This window comes from Misgurnus anguillicaudatus, chromosome 10 (assembly GCF_027580225.2).
Source record: "Misgurnus anguillicaudatus chromosome 10, ASM2758022v2, whole genome shotgun sequence".
NCBI lineage: Eukaryota > Metazoa > Chordata > Actinopteri > Cypriniformes > Cobitidae > Misgurnus > Misgurnus anguillicaudatus.
Window position 1 is genome coordinate 38,192,506 of NC_073346.2, and position 24,372 is coordinate 38,216,877.

General features: G+C 37.1%; 1 protein-coding gene across 1 annotated transcript in view; it reads left to right on the forward strand.

Moving 5' to 3' along the window:
• plcl2 (phospholipase C like 2) overlaps positions 1–24,372 on the forward strand; it is a 71,571-nt gene that overhangs the window by 24,981 nt on the left and 22,218 nt on the right. The window contains exons 2-3 of the mRNA XM_055211363.2: positions 8,445–10,931; positions 15,122–15,325. Of these exons, the coding sequence (XP_055067338.2) occupies positions 8,445–10,931; positions 15,122–15,325 (2,691 nt within the window). The remainder of the gene's footprint in view (positions 1–8,444; positions 10,932–15,121; positions 15,326–24,372) is intronic.

Consider the following 24,372-nt stretch of genomic DNA (forward strand, 5'->3'; position numbering starts at 1 on the left):
TCTGTAGACTAGATGACTACTGTAGGAGTTCCCTTCTGCTTTTAAGTCTCTTTTGTTTCCACCGGGTTCACTCACAAGCTCTTTTTTGTTAGAAATGTCACTGTTTATAGACTTTAACACTGTCAACCAGCTTGTTACCACATCTAGCACAGATCAGATCAGTTGCATGTAAACAGGAAAACATGCCCCAGGTCACCACTTTTGGCCACTTGCATGTTTATATATTTAAATTTTAAATTCCTCATCCTGGTTCATGTACTGTACGTGATCCACTGATGTGTTCAATGTGAACATTGTTGTTAACTCTTTCACCGCCAAGTCAGAGAAAGCAATTTGATCATAGTCACATAACCTTGTGGCCCCCAGAATATTAAGTTTTATGCATATGAAAATTTAGTTAATCAAAAGAAAGAAAATAGCCTCTACTTTTATACAAACAATGATGATTTATTCATTCACCTTTTGTCAATACTTATGGGTAAGTTTCATAAAAAAACATATTGTACACAAAGCGATGTAAATCATTTCTTTGTCAATCACTTTTTCCAGATCGAATTTGGATTTGACTTTTTACATTTTAATGTAGTTAAATGCTTGATGATGACATTAGCCATCTGAGGCTGAGAGACTAAAGTTAAAGTAGGCTAAACGTCTCATGTATATGGCACACTTTTCTGGAAACACTTCAGCAACTTCACAAGTCGTCCTTTTTATTGGTTGAACTATACAGGATTTCCGGGAGACATGTGTTGCGTTATTTATTGGTCTGCCTTGAAACAACACACAGCTGTTTTTTGGGAGGTTCACGGCATAAAGTCTTTCAAAGACGTCCAATAGTTTTCCTGGACGCATTTGGTGGAGGTTTAAAGAGATATTTGTTGTTATGAGATGTTCATGAATTACTAATTTACTAGTTGCACACTGTTCTGTTATTGTGGGACATTTCCTCACCCCTAAACATGGCACTGCACAAAGCGAAATGTGATTGTTTGCTTTACGTGTCAGTCACATGGCCTCTTGGGTGGTCTTTGGGCTTTTCAAAGTGGCCATGGTTCCCAGACTTTCAATACTACATCAACTTGAGTGTAAGTAGGGGTGCCCGATAAATGTAGATATACACTCATAATACGTGGCCGATAACTATTCTGAATTGCACAGCCAATATTATTCACAGCTATTTCTTGTACTGCGGCTTTTGATCAGTAAGTCCTTATCGATCCGAATCACTTTTAGTTTGAGTCGTTTATAACATGCATTTGACGAAATACGGCGTACCGCAGGGATCAGTTTTAGGTCCTATCCTGTTCTCATTATATATGCTTTCATATATACATTTCATATATATGCTTTTCTTGTATAAGTTTTCACTGCTATGCAGATGATACCTCGATCTCCTAGGGGATTTTTCAACCCGGGAGTCAGCCTTCATTGGCTTAACTTAGCACCCTCTTCTATACGTTACATTAGTAATACGCTCGCTTATAATGTTGATTCATAGCTGCAGCAAATTCTGCTGCTTATGCTAGCTGTATTATGTTATGCTATCTGTCATTTCTCTGTGTTTTTTTCCTGATTTTATTAATGTAAAGCTGCTTTGAAACAATTACCAATTGTGAAAAGCGCTATATAAATAAAATTGAATTGAATTTGAAAAAAACAACACTCGTCAAACATAATCATACATATTCTTTATTATCATTAAAGTACATGAAAAGGTTTCAAGAACAGCAATATAAATATATCCTTAAGGCATTTCCTGGAGCTGTGTGTTATAGCTGCCTGTGTATGGTTCTTCGTCTGCAGCGCATATTGAGTTTCTGCACAAGAGCGCCCTCTGGCTTTTGGATGTAGTGGCATTTCACTGTAATTCATTGAGAAGCATAGCAAGCATCATCGGCTGATACATCGGTGCACCCCTAAGCTTTATCCGCTCCTCCTAGTTTACACAGATTATCTTATTCACTTGTTTTGGGATCTATACTGTAGATGCTTTACTCTTTTATAAGATGCACAACAGCACCCCCTACATATAACAGTGAAAACACGGAAAGGCTGTGATTTTTACAAAAGCCTTACAAGAAAATCTTATTCTATAAATATATAAACATACAAATATATCAGATGAAAGTACAGACCCTCTGCTTTCAAACAAAACAGGAAAAACACTTTCGTTCTATCTTCATTTGTTCTCTTTTTATAACGTCCTAAATATGGGTATGTATCTTCAAAATATATATATATATATTTAATTTAAAAACTTAAATAATTGCGCATTTGTAAAGAATATTTGTAAGAGATCAGATTCAGAATGATTATCAAAACATACACTTTTAAAATTTGTAAAATTAGCGGATGCTTCCGTTTTTTATAAATTGGGTAAGAGAAGAATTACAGATTACTGTAAAAACTCGTCGGGAAAGCGTTATTGGCACGGAAATGTTTCTTAATTGATGAGATAACTCGTCAGTGGCGGGGAAAGATTTAAACACATTTCCTATGTTTTGATATACATTACATATAACATACTGTAATTCAGGTGGCTAAAAGGTTTTTATTTACCTAGTTTTATATTTGTTTGATAATTGATTAAAACTTTTAAGAGGCCGTTCAGATGTCGCATCTCAAAACGTGTGCTAAACAAAGTTGAAAACGCTACTTCCTTCTTTCCAAAGTGCTCTAGTGGATACGCGTCTCCGTGAAGTCTTCTAGCAACCATGCTTCGCGCTCTCCGGGACGGCGAGGAAAAAGGGATGAGTGGTCGGATCTTAATTGCTCATCTGCACCTCATGTCAATCATATCATTGTCACCATGCAATCAATTAATCTATTCAGGACTTTGGAGTGTTTGCCCAGAGAAAAGCTGTCAGTCACTCAGAAGCACGAGAAGGAGGTTTGGGGTTAATTTGCCTCAAGTCACAGCTTCCAATAATGACACCTCATAGGGAGGGAGAGCTGGAGATGTAACGCAACACACATTGAACTGTGGATGAGGGAAAAGAGGCTTAAGCCATTAGATACCCAGATTAGGAAAAGAGGAAAGATGAGGAGAAATATGCAAAAGATTAAAGTATGTATGCTGCTGTGTCATTTCGTTTTGAGTATAATATGTATATAATTGTTTTTCAACACAGGGAGTCAGCCGACATTGGCTTTATTTAGCACCGTCTTCTATACATTACATTATTTATACGCTCGCTTGTAAAGTTTATTCATAGCCGCTGTATTTTGCCACTTATATTGTCTGTCGATTTTTCTGTGTTTTCTCCTGCTTCTATTAATGTAAAGCTGCTGTAAAACAATTACCAATTGTGATAGGCACTATATAAATAAAATTGAATTGGAAAAAAGTGTTTAGTATCTAATAAATCACTATCTAGTTTGCTATGCAATTACAAATAAATCAGTAATATAAATTTTTCTGTCCAACTAGCTTACAGTATGTAATATTGATTTCTACCATTTTAGGGTCACTTTTACTTATTAATATTTCTCAACATATTATTATAATAGCAACTTGATTAAAATTATGGAATAACACACATGGATTTATGAAAGTCTGTGACCGAAAAATCCATAATATATCAAACAAAAAACACTACCTAACTGGTCTCAAAAATGCATAATAGTTTACAAATGTGAAAGAAATAATAGAATTTAACCAGTATATTTACAGAAATATTGTGCTTTTTAATGTTAAAATAGCTCTGCGGCCCTCCTATGAGATGTCGATCTCAGAAATGGCCTCAAGCCTGTTTGAGTTTGAGATCCCTGCATTACAGCATTTATCACTGACTGACATTCAGTGTGTACTTATTAAGGTGAGCCTAAAAGTCTCATGTTTATTGGACCGTAATATCAATTTTTTTAGTTTGTAAGAATTAAAGATAACCATTAAAATATGTATAGCTTTTTATTTTTAAAATGATATATTTTCATATGAGGAGGTTTCATACTTTTTCAAAAAAAAATTCAAATGTTTTTGGTACAGTCATCCATTGTGGTAATTTTTTTAAGGCTTTTTAGTATGCATACCTTTTTTCCCCCAGATTTATACTGTATCGACCGAAATTAAGAAGTAGATCATGATAAAAATTTTGGCCATATTGTCCAGCCCTGTCATTGGTGAAGCATTGTTCATAATGTTAATGTAAGCAGGTCAAGAACAGTTGGTTAACAGAATTTAGGAAATTGGATACTGTCAAAATCATTAGGCCTTGCGTTTTAATATTTAATGGCACCAAAAACCAATGTGTAAGATATTCTTAGGTCGGTATTGAGTGCTGTCTGACAAGACCTTAAGCAGCTCCTGCCCTAGATGAAGGTCTGTTTCTCACCACTGATCTTGCCAAAGGCCCCTGTTGCTTGTAGATGATTGAGTCAAGTTATTTTTATCACTGTCTAAATTATTATTTTAAGTGTCAGTCAGTCAGCAGCAATAATTATTAAAGCTTATAAATTATATATTTGAACTAATTTAGATCTCTTTAAGGTGTTGTAGAAGAATATGCAGTAAACATGGCTTCAGGCCTCTTATAATAAACATCTTGGTGCGGTTTCCTGGACAGGTATTAAACAATAAGCTACACTGCAAAAATTACTTTTCTTTCTTAGTTTTGTTGTCTTGTTTGTCTTATTTTCAAAATACGTCTAGTTTTTAGATAAAAATTCTGACTGGGGTAAGTATGGGCTAAGGTAAATGTAATATAAATGTCCCTGGCACTTTATCTATTATATCTGTTTTGGTTTGTTAAACAAATGGCAATGAAAGCTGTAATAAATGCACTTTTTGATGTTGAGAGCCCAGATATAACAATGCAGACAAAAATACCCACGCAATAACAATTTCTGGTAGGGTTTGGGGAAAAACACGTCTTTTTTGTATTATGATGAAAGTGTATTTTAAGGGACATACTTTACTCAATTTAAAGTCCCTCTGAAGTCAGGAAGTCAGACCATTTATTAAAAATGGTTTGATATAAAATTCCCCAAATGCTGTTTTTCCACTATATTAAATGGCTTTGCAATGTATTGTGTTACACTGTCAGTTAAAGGAATAGTCTACTCATTTTCAATATTAAAATATGTTATTACCTTAACTAAGAATTGTTGATACATCCCTCTATCATCTGTGTGCGTGAACGTAAGCGCTGGAGCGCGCTGCGACGCTTCGATAGCATTTAGCTTAGCCTCATTCATTCAATTGTACCATTTAGAGATAAAGTTAGAATTGACCAAACACATCAACGTTTTTCCTATTTAAGACGAGTAGTTATACGAGCAAGTTTGGTGGTACAAAATAAAACGTAGCGCTTTTCTAAGCGGATTTAAAGAGGAACTATATTTTATGGCGTAATAGCACTTTTGGGAGTACTTCGACTCGCCTGAAAAGTCCGCTCCCCTTCTCCCTCTCATAATGGGAGAGGGAGGGTGTTACTGCGCCGAGTCGAAGTACTCCCAAAAGTGCTATTACGCCATAAAATATAGTTCCTCTTTTAAATCCGCTTAGAAAAGCGCTACGTTTTACAGTATTTTGTACCACCAAACTTGCTCGTATAACTACTCGTCTTAAATAGGAAAAACGTTGATGTGTTTGGTCACTTCTAACTTTATCTCTAAATGGTACAATTGAATGAATGGGGCTAAGCTAAATGCTATCGAAGCGTCGCAGCGCACTCCAGCGCTTACGTGCACGCACACAGATGATAGAGGGATGTATCAAGAGTTCTTAGTTAAGGTAATAACATATTTTAATATTGAAAATGAGTAGACTATTCCTTTAAGGAGCGCCATCTGATACTGTCTCGTTTATACAGGCGCTGCTGCAGCTCCTCCTTGTGTTTTTTAGAGAGCTATGCAATCATTACGGTGATCTGAAATCATTGCGATGAGGTCAAATAATCGCGGCGAGACGATAATTTAATTATTGTGACAGACCTTCTTTCTTTCTTAGTGTTTTGTCTTGTTTTCAGTACAAATATCTAAAATTCTTCAATTAACATGTATTTTTGATGAGCAAAATGACCCAAGAAAATAAGTCTAGTTTTTAGTTTTAAAAAAAGTGAAGGAAAAAAAAACGTTTTTCTTTTTTTATTATTAAGTGTTAAAGAAAAAAGTTCAATATTTTTTCTTACCCCATTGGTTTTAAGGACAAAAATTCACTTATATTTTATGTTTTTGCCTAAACATGACTTATTTTCTTATGTCATTTTACTCATCAAGAAAATGCTTAATCTTAATTTAAGAATTTATAAATATTTGTATTGCAAACAAGACAAAAATACTAGGTAAGAAAGTTATTTGTTTGCACTGTATACATAGATTGTTTTAGACTATATTATGGATACTTTTAAAGTGCAAGGCAGCGAAATGGCACTAAAATGGCTGCTTGTGTGTTAATAAACCAAAGCTTTTCGGGCTATTTCTGATGGTCCATTAGACACAGGATGATGCAGTACATTACACTGATCAGGAACATTGCTTTTTCTACGTAAGAGACATTTTGGAGGCTGTCGAAAAGCTGTCACTTTAAATTAAATCTGCATTTCCTTAACAGAACATGAGTAAATACAAAATAGCATTTTACTACATATTAAAATCAAAATGTTAGTCTATAACAAAGACCAAATCTCAATTCAGCATGCAAGTATGCACTAACAGTATGTATTGATGTATATGTGCAGTATACATTATATACCAGGGGTCTCCAACCTTAGCAAGGGCTACCACAATGGATAAAACAATCTGAAGGGCTACTTTTTGATAGCGTCTACTAAAACGTTTTTGTTTAACTTGTTTATTTTGTTTCAATTGTTGATATGTTTTTTCATTGTTTCAAATGTTAACATGCATAAAAGAAGCCAAGCTAATATAAAAAATGTTATAAATATTAAAATTGAGGCTTAATATAATGTGCTTTGGCATGCAACTCACAGACCCTCGGGCACCATGTTGGAGACCACTGGTATATACAATAACAATAATACAAGAATATTCAGCTGGTGTCAGTTGAAGATGTTGATGGCGCCTTGAGAGTTCATGATGAAAAACGATATACAGTTGTTACCGATAATGCAGATTGATTTGAGAAAGGAAGTCTAAAGTTAATTCAGGCTTTTTATTGTATCATATGATTACTCAGGAGGGTTATTCCCCACAACCACAATTAGGTTAACCTCCAGAGCTCAGTTATTTCCAATAGGAAAGCACATTTCCTTTGACCCAGCTAGAATAAATTTCCAATGGACTGAAGCCATTGACATTCATTGGGGCCATTAGTGTGAGTAAAAGCTCCAGCACCTGCACCACATCATATACGGAGACAGGCGGGTGGATCAAGGCCAAACTGAGCTCTTAAGAAGTGATACAGGAGTTATCATGGGATAGTGACTATTTGTGGGTGCTGGAGGTGACCTGAAGAACATTTTTAAGAGACTGCTAGAACAGAGAAAATGTTGTGTGCGTTATGCTGGAGACAGACCTAGATTAAGTCAGCACCAATATGAAGTGCACTGCATTTATGTAATCTGGTTGGCCCAGTGTATCTATTAACTGCTTATTTGTCGGAAAGTTGGGGAATTTTATAGCAAGCCATTTTTTATAAATGGTCTGACTTCAAATGGACTTTATATTGAGTAAAGTATCTCCTCTAAAATACACTTTATCATAATACAAAAAGAGACATGTTTTTCCCGAACCCTACCAGATATTGTTATTTGCGTGGGTATTTTTGTCTGCATTGTTATATCTGGGCTCTCAACTCAAAAGTGCATTTATTACAGCTTTCGTTTCCATTTGTTTAACAAACCAAAACAGATATAATAGATAAAGTGCCAGGGACATTTATATTACATTTACCTTAGGCCATACTTACCCCAGTCAATACTTTAAGTGCTCTCTCTTTGTGAAAGTGTTGTAATTATTTTCTTAATTAAACCCTGTTTAGCTCAATATTTTCCTGCCTTTGGGCTCTGGGAGTTATAAAAGAAAATGGCACATTGATGTTCCAATTGGGTAATAACAGCAGCAGTGATTACAGCACACATCAGCAGAGATGATGAAACTGAGCGAGGACACATCGAAATAACCTCTCCAAAGCTGTCCCATGTATTTGAGACAAGATGAAAGAAATATATGTCTTACATGACAGGACTTTATGTACTACAGGTGACTAGGCAAAAATGTAATCTCCGTTATTTGACAATGTTCTATGTTAAAATATTGTAACATAATTAAATAGACAATTAATCGCAAAAAAATTGATTGCACTGGGTCACTTCAAGCACTTCATTCAAACAAGTAAAATGCGCACGGCTGCACAGGCATTCATACGCAATTTAAATCCCACCTGGTGATACTGGATGCGCACTATCTTTCATATCTTTCAGTAGTTTATCAAATAATAATCATATAGTTGAATACTGATTTAGCATCCCTTTATTTTCCAGGATGGCTCCAGGCGATGCAAGGAGAGGAAGAAGACGGTGTCGTTCAGTAGCATGCCAACAAAGAAGATCAGCAGTGCAAGCGACTGCATTAATTCAATGGTAGACGGCTCAGAACTGAGGAAAGTTCGCTCCAATTCCAGAGTATACCATCGCTACTTCATGCTAGATGCCGATATGCAGTCTCTGCGGTGGGAGCCGTCAAAAAAAGAATCGGACAAGGCCAAAATTGACGTAAAATCCATCAGAGAGGTACGAACCGGCAAGAACACGGAGACCTTCAGGACCAACGGAATTTCAGATCAGATTTCTGAGGATTGCGCGTTTTCCATCATTTATGGGGAAAACTACGAATCGCTTGATTTGGTGGCAAATTCGGCTGATGTAGCTAATATATGGGTGACTGGACTCAGGTACCTCATGTCGTATGGCAAACACACTCTAAACATGATTCAGAGTAGTCAGGACAACATGCGCTCCTCCTGGCTGGGAGAACTCTTTGACGAAGCATGTGCGAATGGCGGAAAAAGCATCAGTCTTTGTTCGGCCGTACAGATGATCAAGAAGTTAAGTCCTGGAGTTAAAAATGTCAAGATAGAGCTCAAATTCAAGGAGTTGCACAAAGCGAAAGAAAAAATGGGTAGCAAAGTGAGTAAGGAGGAGTTCATCGAAGTCTTTCATGATCTTTGCACAAGACCAGAAATTTATTTTTTGCTAGTCCAGTTCTCCAGCAACAAGGAATTTCTTGATGCTAAAGACTTGATGATTTTCTTGGAGGCAGAACAGGGTATGGCCAAAGTGAGTGAGGACATCAGCATAGAAGTGATTCAGAAGTATGAACCCTCAAAAGAGGGGCAGTTGAAGAGATGGCTCTCACTGGATGGATTTACCAATTACCTCATGTCACCAGACTGCCACATTTTTGATCCTGAACATAAAACAGTATGCCAAGATATGAATCAACCTCTGTCTCACTATTACATCAACTCCTCCCATAACACCTACCTGATAGAGGACCAATTCAAGGGTCCATCAGATGTAACAGGGTACATCCGGGCCCTTAAGATGGGCTGCAGAAGTGTGGAGCTTGACGTTTGGGATGGGCCCGATAACGAACCGGTCATTTACACTGGCCACACGATGACCTCACAGATCGTTTTCCGAAACGTCATTGACATCATCAACAAATATGCCTTTGTGGCATCAGAATTTCCTGTAATACTGTGCTTGGAGAACCACTGTTCGTTAATTCAACAGAAGGTCATGTTTCAGCACCTGAAAAAAATACTCGGGGACAAAATTCACTTGGATTCTCCCAACCTTGACGACAGCTACCTTCCATCCCCCTCTGAATTAAAGGGTAAGATTCTTTTGAAGGGCAAAAAACTAGCGAGCAACTTCATTGGGACAGAAGGTGAAGTGACTGATGAAGACGAGGGGGCTGAAATGGCTCAGCGGGTGAACAGCGAACAAGTAGTAGAACAGCAGACAGTTGCTCAACCCAAAAAGTTTCAGCTCTCCAAGGACTTATCCGACTTGGTAACCTTGTGTAAATCTGTTCGATTTAAGGATTTTGTGTCAGCTTTCCAGAATCAGAAACACTGGGAGCTGTGCTCCTTCAATGAGGTCTTTGCCAGTAAATGTGCTACCGACCACCCTGGAGACTTCGTTAACTACAATAAGAAATTTTTGGCAAGGGTTTATCCCAGTCCGATGAGAATCGATTCTAGCAACATGAACCCACAGGACTTTTGGAAATGCGGCTGTCAGATCGTAGCAATGAACTATCAAACACCCGGGCTCATGATGGACCTTAACATTGGCTGGTTCAGGCAAAACGGGAACTGCGGTTACGTTCTACGTCCAGCTATCATGAGGGAGCAGGTGTCTTATTTCAGTGCCAATACTAAAGACTCGGTTCCAGGAGTATCTCCACAACTCCTTCACATAAAGATTATCAGTGGGCAAAATTTCCCCAAACCCAAGGGCTCGGGGTCCAAAGGCGATGTCGTAGACCCTTACGTTTACATTGAAATTCACGGCATCCCTGCTGACTGTGCTGAGCAAAGGACTAAAACTGTCCATCAGAACGAAGACAATCCCATTTTTGATGAGAGTTTTGAGTTTCAAATTAACCTTCCAGAATTGGCAATGGTGCGATTTGTTGTCTTGGATGACGACTACATCGGGGATGAGTTTATCGGTCAGTACACCATTCCATTCGAGTGCATTCAGCCAGGTTATCGCCACGTTCCCCTACAGTCTCTTACAGGTGACGTACTTCCACATGCCTGGCTCTTTGTCCATGTGGCTATTACCAACCGGCGCGGTGGGGGTAAACCTCACAAAAGGGGGCTTTCTGTCCGCAAAGGTAAACGGGGTCGGGAATATGCCACCATGAGGATACTTTTCATCAAAGCTCTGGATGAAGTCTTTAAAACTGCTGCACAGCCACTACGGGAAGCCACCGATCTGAGAGAGAACATGCAGGTGAGACAACTTTTATTTTAAGTATTATACAGTATTATATGTTTTTAATGCCAAGAATATCATATAGACTGCAGGTTTCAGTTATTCCAGTAAATGCAGATCTTAAAATTAGAGACTCCCTATTTTGAAATTAAATCAAGGCCTTATTTTGCTTTGTGATTTAGTTTTTGTTTTTTTAATAGCGTGAGAATGTTTTCTCCAATGATAAAGGGACCAGAAAGTTCAGCCTGAAGGGGGGAACACAGATATTACCGAAAGTTTGTCTTGAGAAGCCCAGGAGCATTTGACAAGTGAAGCCTTCTTGCGCAGATAAACAAAACCCAGAACTTCTGATTAAAATCAGTTGCAGTTCCTTGACGTTGTGAAACTGGTTAAACTCGCACAAAACACTTCAAATATCAGCTGTAGACTGATAATGTCCCTGATTTAGCCATGAGAGCTAAACTTATATTTATAAGTAGGCTACAGGTAGAAGACCAGCCAAATTCTTTTTAATATTTGATGTGGAAAATCAGTTACATAACACAGGATGAGCTTCTCCTCAGTCACGTGACGGTTATTAAGAACAAGAGATTAGGCCGTCTCATGGATAAAAGGATATTGTTGCTTTTATAAGGAAGCACTGAGAAGATTTTTTTAAGATGTTTTTCTGAAGATTATTCTGCATTATGTTTCAGTTTCTGGGTCATTCGGGTTTTAGTCTTTACATTAAAATGGACAAGATTGACCTCTGACCATACTTCTAATTTAATTCCAACATTCCAAACATTGTCACACTTTATCTTACCCAGACACGATTAGCATGATAAGATGCCAGCGAAAAGCAATTTGTCCACATTATGCAATATCAATAGAAAAGTAATGTAAATGTTGAAAACATATAATATTTTTCAAAATACATAAACAAATATATTTTTAAACAATCCTTATTTTTCAAGGTTAGATGACCAAGGTATTTTGAACACAGAAATAATGATATTTTATAATTTCTATTATAAGTAACAATATTGATAGAAATAATGCAAAGCAGTGTTAACATTCAAGGGATGGTTCACCCCAAAATAAAAATTATGTCATTATTTATGTATAAAGTTTATAACCAAACTGATCAGAAGCCCCACTGACATCAATAGCAAAAAGAATACTACAGAAGTCAATGGGGCTTCTGATTGGGACGTCCCTCAAAATATCTTCCTTCGTGTTCATCAGAACAAAAAAAATTATAATACAGGTTTGTAACAACAACATGATAGTGAGTACTGTAAATGATGACAGAATTAGAATTTTTGGGTGATCTATCCCTTTAACATAACCTGTTTATCATTTTTACTCAAATATTTAATGACAGGTTTATTTAAGCTTGTTATTGTATTAGTCTATAGTTCTTGCAAATTTAAGGTAAGTTAGCTGGTGATTTTTGTTTTTTGAGCAACCTGCTAGCTAGGTTGCACATGCCTGTTGATTCGATATAATTGTTGAGCGCTCTTGCTCACTTTATTTATGTGCATTATTTACATGCTACAGTAGTTACACTCCTTTAAGATATTAATAGTGGGAAATAATCAGTTTTTACAATCTTCACACTATCTATCATCGTTCGCCAGACGTTCTACAACATCTGTTTCAGTTTGTGTTTATTAACCCTTTAGTCTCACTTCATCACGCAGCTATTTTCGTTAGAGTATCTTTTAAAAACATTTAATTTATTAATTATCTAGTATGTGTTCATTTTCTATCATAGTTTTATTTGTTATAAGTATTATTTGAGTGTTTTAAATAAAAATATTTTTATTTTCATCATGACGTGTACGCCCGCCCCTTTGATTGCCACGCCCTCTGCTCCGCCCACTCGCCCAACCCTACCACCTTAACTAACACATTTTCTGCGGGAAACCCTGAAATCAATAGGAAAAAGAATACTATGGAAGTCAATGGGGCTTCTGATTGGAACGTCCCTCAAAATATCTTCCTTCGTGTTCATCAGAACAAAAAAATAATTATAATACAGGTTTGTAACAACAACATGAGAGTAGTGAGTACTGTAAATGATGACAGAATTTTCATTTTTGGGTGATCTATCCCTTTAACATAACTTGTTTATCATTTTTACTCAAACATTTAATGACACAAACAGCATTTTGAGTCAGAGTTTTGGAAAACACTTTTTTTATCAATATGGTATTCCAGGGTTTCCCGCAGCACTTTGCAGTTCGGGCGGCCCGCCTAAGCTGGGAAACCCTACCGCCTTAACTAGGTCGTCCAAAAAATAAAAATAAATTCGCTGCACAAAAGGCCATCAAGTGCATCTCGGAGAATAGCGCAGACGCACTTCATACTGCGTGCGGGCACGTGCGCCACACGGCCAAAATGGTCCGTCAACTGTCTAGAGTATAGCCAGCTGATAAAACGTGTGTCTGTGAGAACTGTAAGTGGACTTATGTTTTAGGTTTATTTAAGCTTGTTATTGTATTAGTCTATAGTTCTTGCAAATTTAAGGTAAGTTAGCTGGTGATTTTTGTTTTTTGAGCAACCTGTTAGCTAGGTTGCACGTGCCTGTTGATTCGATATAATTGTTGAGCGCTCTTGCTCACTTTATTTATGTGCATTATTTACATGCTACAGTAGTTAGACTCCTTTAGGATAATGTAATTAATAGTGGGAAATAATCAGTTTTTACAATCTTCACACTATCTATCATCGTTCGCCAGACGTTCTACAAATCTGCTTCAGTTTGTGTTTATTAACCCTTTAGTTTCACTTCATCACGCAGCTATTTTTGTTAAAGGTATCTTTTGAAAACATTTAATTCATTAATAATATGTGTTCATTTTCTGTCATAGTTTCTTCAAAATTAAGTTTTATTTGAGTGTTTAAAATAAAAATATTTTCATTTTTATCATGACGTGTACGCCCGCCCCTTTGATTGCCACGCCCTCTGCTCTGCCCACTCGCCCAACCCTACCACCTTAACTAACAAATTTTCTGCGGGAAACCCTGACATCAATAGGAAAAAGAATACTATGGAAGTCAATTCGTGTTCATCAAAACAAAAAATAATAATACAGGTTTGTAACAACAACATGAGAGTTTGTACTGTAAATGATGACAGAATTTTTGGGTGATCTATCCCTTTAACATAACTTGTTTATCATTTTTACTCAAATATTTAATGACACAGACAACATTTTGAGTTCGAGTTTTGGAAAGCACTTTTTTTAGATCACTACGGTATTCACAATGTTGCTTTAATATTGCCACCAAAATCATAATTAATAAGTCTATATATTAGGAATATTCAATACAATACAGTTAATGGTTTTAAATGACCGAATGGAAGTGAACAAGGTCTCCTGCTTTAGCTTACGCTTTTATTTCAACATAAGCTGTTATGTTTTTTCTTAACGCATTGTATACCACAGTTTATTTTGATAACCCTTGTTTACATTGCATTCTTCCTGTGGAAACAGTTCAATGCTTTGAGGCTGAGATGCATATGGTTGTTATGCATGAAAGTTATAATAAATACTGAGTAATTCAGCCTTATTAAATATTTCTATTGTTTGTTTTATAAACTCATTCAGAGATACTTTCACAAAAATTACGCTTCACCCACAATCACTGCTTTTGTAGTCACACAATCATACCTACTGAAACCACTTCCTGTTGCATTTCTTGTCTGTAGACGTTCACTACGAGGAAATCTGCACCTTGTTTCCTTGTTTTTTGTAACCTCCCAAAACTAGGTCACTGACTAAGATTGAAATAATACAGTACCATTACACACTTTTCTATTATTGCTTTATCTTTACTATTTCTGCAGTATGTAGTATTTACGCTGTGCATAGTATGCACTATGCAGGCAGAACAGTATGCATTAAACATCCCGTAAACATCAGAGCACACTACATTGCAATGCACATTTACAGCATTTTGTATTTAATTTGCTTTATACATTGATAGTATTGATATTTAACTTGACATAAAATGTAAACCAGCCATATTTATTTTCAATTTGGACATTGCATTAAAAATTTAATGTTGATATGTTTAATAAAGTTTGAAGCATGGTTGTAAAATGCACACTCATTTTTGTCAGTAAACAATGTGTGTTGTGCACAATAAGCGGTGTTTAGTGTTAAAGATGGTATCACACATGCATGCTCATACAATGACCTACATGTCCCTTACAGAATGCCATCGTGCCATTTAAAGAGCTCTGCGGTCTGTCGGCGGTGGCCAATCTGAAGCAGTGTATTCTGGCCCTCTCCCCACGCCTCACTGGACCGGATAACAGCCCGGTTCTGCTGTTTAACCTCAAAGATCAGTACCCGACCGTGGAGGCACAGGGGGTGCTGCCGGAAGTGCTGAAGAAAGTCGTGACGGCTTATGAGATGGTGAGTACTCTAAATCACATCCATCCCTATAGTAAAAGTAAACGGATTGCGCTGGTACTGAAAAATCTAAATATTATTTATTCGTTTTTTATTTTACAACCCTGTTCATACAAAGAAGAATAATCTAGGTGATGTTAAATAAGTGAACTTGAAGAAAAGCAGCAGTGTTTGAAGCTGTTGTCCGCCTCCTGCTCTTCTGCTCTATAAATACACCCTTACAGTGCTACATCTGCCACCGAAGCTGCAATTTCTTCAGCCATTAGTAATGTAATGAGAGTGAATCTGTCAGCCGCTGCAGCTGTGTCGCCTGGGTCACCCTTACAACCAGGGTTCATTATAAAAATGTAAAAATATCTGAGAATCTTCTAATAAAAACATATTTTTAGTTCAATACCTTTCAAGTTTAAAATGTAGTTTAGGAACTCCTTAAATGCCGAGCTAATAGTTTATCTGGTTTATCCACAATCTTGAAATGCCTCTGAGCATTTCCAGCATTATGGATGTGACGTCAATGTTCTGTATATGAAAGTATTTATTACCAATATATTAAATCATCTGTTACATGGCCATAGCCAGGGTTTGAAAATTACCGAGGTCCAGGGTGGGGTGTTAAGAGTTAACAAATTCTATCCCAGGTGTAAAAAGTGCACTTAAATAAAATACACTTTTTAAGTACACTTAGTAAATGTACTATTTTCGTGCACTCATTTTGTGGCTTATATATCACATTTGTTTTTGGTACTTCTTAAAATTAAGTTAAGAACATCTAAATGTTATTTTAAGACATCATTTATTTCAATAAAATCTAGTTGGTACTGGTATTCTTACTTTTTCAGGTAAACTGAAATACTGCTCAAGTAGAACTTTACTTTTGATAAGTATATTTGTAGCATAACTTTACATAACTTTCAAATGTACTTGCAAGTATTTAAGTGGTTTAAGTACATTGAAGCGGGATCTAAAATATTCTGTCTTATTCTTTTTACACTTTGGGTACACATCTGTTTTGGGGGATGGACTGGGACTGCTGGATTATTTATTATTTTTTCATGCAACAATGTTTATTTTTGTAATCATTTTAATAAGCAATATTAACAAAAACATTACAAGATTTTAAACGAGAACTTGTTTAATGCTCTTATTGTTTTCAGCATGACTTTGTTAAAGGTTAACTTTTTAAATTAAATGAAATAACAGAATTCTTAATGCTTATGTTTTGTTGAGATTAGCTTTACCGTTTTACGCTACGTGTTTTAACATATTTGGCATATTTTATTTAAACCCAATTCTTCTACATCTTTGTACCAGAGTTATTTTCTGTTTTTCGCTAGTGTTGTTGATACTGTTGATACTCTTACAGACACAATTATGATGATTACTGCTTTTATCTTACCGAATCAGCAATAACCTGCTCGCAGCTCGCGCTGAATGTTGCGTCTTATTTGATAACTTTTAGTTTCCATGTTGCCAGATATTATTACGGAAAACAAGCAAAAATAATTGGCCTAAAGAACAAAGTTCGTCCAAACCTTGTATTTCAGAAATAAATCAGAGAAATCTCTAATACAAACCTACACCTAACAATCACTTTATAGATAATGTCAAAGTGTCAAATTAATTGCTAAAACACACGTCTAAAGAGGATTTTTAACAATAGGATCTGGCAACACTGCAAATTCTGTACCCGCGCCATCGCAGCTTAAACCAATCTTCGTCATTTTACACTTAACTAAACAGGAAACTGTCCAAACTTACTTATATATGCGGATTCTTTTTTAAAAACGAATTAGTCATTAAGAGAACTTCAAATTTTATTTTTTTAATATGAAAAAATTACCGAGGTCCGGACCTCTGTGACCTCATAGCTGGCTACGGCCATGTCTGTTTATGTTTTTCTAAACCCTTGATGATAGACTCAAGACCTCAGAAAAATGTCCGTCTATACTAGGGGTGGGCGGTATGACCAAAAATCGATTTCACTGAATATGTTTTTTTTTACGGTAACATATATTTTACAGTATATATGTTTTTCAGTCTTGTTTTTGGAATATAAAAAATTGCTGAAATTTGCCACTCACTATAGCTTTTAACTAAATGCTTACCACAGTATTAAAATATGGACAAGTTAGTGTTAGTGTTAAAGTGAAAATGCCTAGAACATAACAACAGATTAAGTCATGATAGACAGAATCTTGTTTTAAATCCGTTATTAATTTATAGACTATTGAGGCTATAGTATGCATGCATTGTATTTTGTATTTATGGATACATTACATTAAAAATAAGCAATATGTCTAATGAACAGGTATGAATATATGCACAAATCTACAGGCAGGATAAATACGTGTAGGATATATAAGAGACGTATCTCCAGATATAGATATTATAAATATGACGAGTCGATGACCATGTTACACATTTTTTTAAATATGCTTATTTTCCAGCTCCCCCTGAGTTAAACATTTGTTTTTTACTGTTTTGGAATCTATTCAGCCGATCTTTGGGTCTGGCGGTACCATTTTTAGCATAGCTTAGCATAATCCATTATGATTAGACCATTAGCATCGCGCCAAAAATAACCAAAGAGCCTCAATATCCCTCCCACTTAAAACTTGACTCCTCTGTAGTTACATCGTGTACTAAGACCGACAGAAAATTAAAAATTGTAATTTTCTAGGCCGATATGGCTAGGAACTATACTCTTATTCTGGCGTGAAATTTGATATTTTAACAAAATATTTGTATTTTATTTAGCAGGCGCAATGATATTACACAGCGCCAGAAAATAGTCCCCTGCTATTGAAAGCTACCAAGGGGACTGTTTTCTTGCGCTGCGTAATATCATTGCGTATCATTGCTGAAGATCGGCTGAATGGATTCCAAAACTGTAAAAATCAAATGTTTAACTCTAGGGGAGCTGGAAAATGAGACTATTTTCAAAAAAATGGAGTGTCCCTTTAAGGTCTTGATGCTCTTTACTTTCTATTAGGCCTTAACGGTTGCGTCTCTTTCTTGTATTTCTATTCAAAGATGTTTGTACTATGAGCAAACGGCACGTCAAACTACATCGCTCCAGCTGCGCATGCGTCACTGATATAAATGCGAGTTTATAAAGTTTTAAAAACGTTACAACTGATAGCATTATGTGCGAGAAATGCTTTCTTTTTTTGTTTCTTTAGTTGGCTACGCCAAATCTCCATCACACTCAGTTTAACATGCGGGAGTGCCGTGTTGGCCACGCCCACTTATTTACATCCCACAGAATAGAAAAAAATCTCGTCTGACATTTTATTTCACGGTAATGGAATACACCGTCATAGCGCCCAGCCCTAATTTATACTCATATATTTTCTATTTGTTTTCACTATTTCTTAAAGTCGCCATGAAACGGAAGTATCAATTGGCTAATTTTCCCCGTGGTGACGTGTATCCGAGTAAAACCGGCCTCTGAAATGAAATAAGGCATGAAATTTGAATGTGTCCATTGAGATCGGATTGGATCGTTTGAAGTTGGGTCGTGTTGCTAATTGCTAATCGCAGCGATATTCTCCCGGACCCCGCCCACCTGCCATACATTATGATCGGAAGTAAAGAGAGATTGTTTTTAGGAGGGGAGGAGATTTGCATTTTTGATTAAAGATTATGAGGGCACATGAATTTTTAAAAACTAATGAAGCTCAAAGATAAATCATTTGTAAAAATACCACAATATTACAAAACAAATTACGGTTTTTCATTTTACTTTTCATTGCGACTTTAAATACGCTTGTTATGGATGTAACGAATAAGGACAGGTTTTTTCGAGACAACATAATGATGTGAATTAAAATGCACAAACCAGACACAATAGTCAACAAATGGAGTAGCGACGGCTCTTAAAATAACAAAAAATATTTATTTTATTTTTGTGTGTGCATTTACGAAAACAGAAACATTGTTATGGATGTGACATTTCTCTATTGTGGATGACAATACTAAAAGCTGCACTTATCTAACTATGAAAAATACAGAAAAATGCTTGAAAACTTAAACAGAGACATTGCATTGGCATTTTGACATCTGAGTTATCAGTATGTTTAAAAACTTGGTAAATTTTTTTTTATGGTAAGTTTGACATTTGCATGGTAAGTTAAGCATCAATCTCCAATAGGAGTTTTTTGCAGCTGAAATGATATCACTATTTTCAAACCCTTTTCAAAACTTTTCAAAACCTTTAACATTTATTTCAATAAACTCTGTCAAGTAATCGGAAGTATGCTTGCAAAATGTTAGATCTGAAAGAAGGCAAATCTTTAGTTCTAAACTTAAACAGGCCCAAACGTTTAATAGTTTTGTTAGTTAACAGTATTGTAGATATGATATAAAATAGATAATAAAAATAGATTGGTGTTAATGATTATGTAGTGGATCAGTTTGATTTATTAATAATCTTTAATTGATAGTTTGAAGTTGAGAATGAATTGATTTATAAATTGTCAAATATTGTGTCTTACATCAAGTTACAGTACTTCAAATTGATTATCGCTAATAAACGCTAATACTTAATAAAAGTACTACACCAGATTTTAACATACATTGAAGAAAATGTGAGTAATGCTGGCCTGTGCAGGATTCACCATCACATGTGTGGTTACCATGATATTGCTATGTGGTTGGTGAGAGGTGGTTAGTTGCTATGCATTTGCTTTGGTGTTCTGAGAGGTTGCTAGGCTGTTGTGAGCCAAGATGGTTACCTATTCGTTAAGTCAAAAGAGCCCCCCCCCAATCGTATTGTGGTTTCTAGATCACGCTCAGGTCGCTTTATTGCACGTAAACGTAAGGGATTTCTGTAAAAATGGTCTGGTTGCTTACGAAGTAAAGTAACAGCAAGCCACAGAGTCTGATCTATCATTCACATCCGTATCACATGTCTGTAATGTAACAAGACAAGTTTGTGCAAAAATGTAACATTTTTCTTTGCCACTGATGGCATGAGTCTCACAGTTGAATAGTGTGAAGAGACAGTTGACCATCATGAAGTGTTTTTTCTGACTTTCTGAAGCGTTGCCACAGCGCTATGATTGATTTGTGCAAGGCGAAGGTGCTGGAGCGAAAGCAAGGCACCCGCTTTCTCTTTCTTTTCTGCACTGACATGGAAAGACAATCTGGTGCTGGTATGTGACCTTGTCCCGCTCTGAGCCGCTATAGGGATGTACAATTAAATTGAACAAACCTGAGATACAAGCAAACCTGACCGCATTTAATTAAAAGCATTGTTTCTTGTCACAGAAGCAAGTCATTGCGCAGACAAGATATCAAAATCCTCTGAATCACTGATGCCACAAAGATATTGTGATAATTTTCACACTTCTGTGTTGTAAATATATGTACATATCTATATATATCTAGAATAAACAGTAATCACTACGTCATCCACTTCTTTTGACCTTATTAGTGGGTTTGTTTGTTTTTGGCTCCAGCACGATTTGACTCTTCTCCCGAACTCCATATGTAAACTCTTCCCGGAGGCCTTTGTTTTCATGATACAAGCCAACAATTAAAGAGGCTGAAAGGTTAAGATAAGCATATGCATGTGCTGTGTCCCTCCACAACAACTCATCTCACTGTAATGATGGCAACTGCACTGGTAACAAGCCCTTAATAGATCATCCCAAAATGAAAATTAGCCCATATTTTACTCACCCTAAAATAATCCTTGATGTACATGAATTTCTTTTTCAGCCAAACACAGTCATAAACTTTTATTGTGTTCGACTGAAAGTCATATACACCTAAATGTAGGATTACTTGAGGTTAAATGAAATATGGGCACTTTTTTATTTGCCGACCAATTTTTTCTTTGGCAGTTTTGATGGTATGGACTATGGATTTGTGTTGTGGTTGATTTGTGTTCAGCTGTCTGTGTGCTGTCTGTCTCTATTAGTTTTAATGAAATCTAAGAGTCATCTCACCTCATTAACCGGGTGCAGGACTACCACAAAAGAGCATCTATTATATAATCTGTTCCACTTTCTGTCCTGTGATGACTCTCATCATTTCACGAGTTCGCATTAACATGTAATCGATAGGGAATGAGATAAAGCATATTTGGCGTGCTGTCCGAGGAGAGGGCTCCGAGCTCGGAATTTTAGCCCGAACCCAGAGTACTCCCCTCTCTTTAACTGTGATGAATGAATCTAGATGAGAGTGAGGTAATGGGGTGGAGGAGGGATGCTGCAAAAAATCTGTCACGGGACAGAGGTGAGGGACTGCCATTTATAGGCACCTCTTTGCACTGATTGGTTGGATCACATGACCATGCTCCTCCCGAACTTAGTTAAATAAACTTCATTTCACGAGTTCGCATTAACATGTAATCGATAGGGAATGAGATAAAGCATATTTGGCGTGCTGTCCGAGGAGAGGGCTCCGAGCTCGGAATTTTAGCCCGAACCCAGAGTACTCCCCAAAAATGCCACATAAATGACAGACAGCAGCCAGAAAAAACACCCCCCAAAAAGTGTAAGCGTAAAGACCTATAGAAAGCGGTGGGAAAACTAGTGGTTTGACTGGGAGGGCTCTCGCAGCATCCGACGGGGGCATTGTCTGAGATGCTCGCAGCATCGGACGGGAAAGCCCCACCAGCAGTCAAACGGGGAGCGCATTTGCGAACTAGAACAAGGTGCGGAATTAAACAAGTTAAGGCCAATTCACTGGAAGGCCGCTGCAGTGTCCAACGAGAGCTTTGGTTGAGATGCTAGCAACATCGAACGAGACGTCTCCACATGCAGAGGGGAAATGCTGGTGAGGACGGAGAGAAATCTAATAAGCGAGACAAGCAAAATTCGAATTAGGCGTTTGACCGGGAAGACCCTCGCAGCATCTGACGGGGGCTTTGGCTGAGGTGCTCACGGCATCAGACGGGAAGTTCCTGCCAGCAGTCAAACGGGAATGCTTGACGATAGATTTTTTAAATAAGCAAAATTAAGCGTCCAACCGGGAGGACCCTCGCTGCATCCGAAGGGAGCTTGAGCGAAGATGCTCGCTGCATCGGATGGGTAGGTTCCGCCTGTAGTAAAAAGGAAATGCTTGATATAAGGATTAAAAAGCAAAAATTTTGGTGTTCGACCGGGAGAACCCTCGCAGCATCCGAAGGGAGCTTTAACGGAGATACTCACAGCATCGAACGAGTAGGTCCCGCCTGCAGTCAAACAGGAAGACTCTAGAATAGGGTTAAAAAGGCAAAAATTTGGTGTCCGACCAGGAGGACCCTCGCAGCATCCAAAGGGAGCTTTTGCGGAGATGCTCACAGCATTGGATGGGTAGGTCCTGTTGCAAATTCAACATGAAAATATAAAGGTAAGAAAATTATGAGTGATGGGGCTCGACCAGCGATTTGAAGGGGCGAAACTTAAATTGGTGGAAGAAAATCCCGCACTGCCTACAAACGGGGAGCCCATACAACGACGTGCACGGTAGAGTGCAACTGTGTGTGAAAAAAAAAATGCTGGGAAAAAATATATACGAATACTGTACATACAGTGTATTCTCACAAGTATAAACGCACGTAGATAAATATACATATAATTATTTATTCATTTTAATGAATGTGCAGGTGAAGCAAACAAAACAAACTAGGCGTACACAAGATTTTCTGATATGCAAGTGGTTGAATCTAATGTAGAATTTGAATGATTCTGACATCCGGCAACTGAGGGCCTAAGTTTGTTGATTAGAGAGGCCGTTTGGAGCGGGAGTGGTTGGGGCACTGATGCTGAATGAATTAGCTGAATGAAAATTTAATTGCTTGGATATCAGACTGGATTAAAACAAATTTTACCAAAATCTCGTAGCCAATTAAATTCGGTTGTCGATAAAAAGAGGATCAAAACAAGTTTCGACCAGGATCGTCTGTACTGCAGGTAATTTAGTAGCGAATTATATAATTGGATGGGGTTCGGTAAACTGAAAATAGAAGGTGCCCCTTCTTAAATTTGAAAGTCTTGCTTTGTTTGAAGAAAAACGAGATTGTATCAAGGTTTTAGAACTTTTTAATCAGAAGTTGTAGGGTAGATGACTGGACTGAAATTTTAGATGACTGCAAATCCTGAACAGTTTAAAAAGCAAAAAACACAAAATGAACACTGCGTCCAGCGTGCGGGCAGTACGGATGGAGTGGTAGAGAGAGTGGTGACCGAGCCGAAAGGCGGAAAGGCACCTAGACATTAAGTCAATTGTAATGGGCGGCATGGAGTTTGGGCGAATGGGCTTATTTCTAAATATAGTTTTGATGACAGGTGAGAGTTTTACAGTTGTTTATAGCTGATGAAGGTTTGCCAAAGATTAGATTATAAAAATTAATGCCACTTAATTAGCCTGAATGACTTAACTGTTGAATAAATGAGATGCCCAACAAAGAAAAATCCGGAAACTGACCTGAAATGCCCATGGCATCGGAGAGGTAGACCCCATATGCAGTCGAAACAAGAGTGCATATATTAAAAGGCGTGAATTTTTTGGAGCAAAACTGGGCATCGAATTTAAGTGTTTGACAGGGAGGACCCTCGCAGCGTCTGCGGGAGCTTTAGCTGGAATGCTCACAGCACCAGACGGGTAGGTCCCACCTGCGGTCAAATGGGGCTCACCCAGCACTTTGAAGGGGCAAGACGAATAAACAGAAGAAAGAAACTTTGCATAGTTTCTGATTGGGGGAAATGTGCAGTAATGCAAATAGCAGAGCTTAAAAAGAAAACTATTGTTATTTAATGACAATATAATGAGGTTTAGACAAGCATCAAATGCTGATAGAAATTTACGTGAAATAAGAGCTGATATGCAAGCGCTGAGCAATTAGAAAAAACACGATTGAATTGACATGTGAACACGCGAATGTGATTGGTAACAGCGGGAATGCTCAGGTGTTGGAAACGAGCAAATTAATTAGTTCTAGGTGTGGTTTCCTTACACTGTAAAAATCCAATTAATGAAATGTTGGACGGGCAAAAAATATATATATACAAGTTAAACCAATTTTCTTAGTTACTAAAAAATAATTAATTGGGCCAACA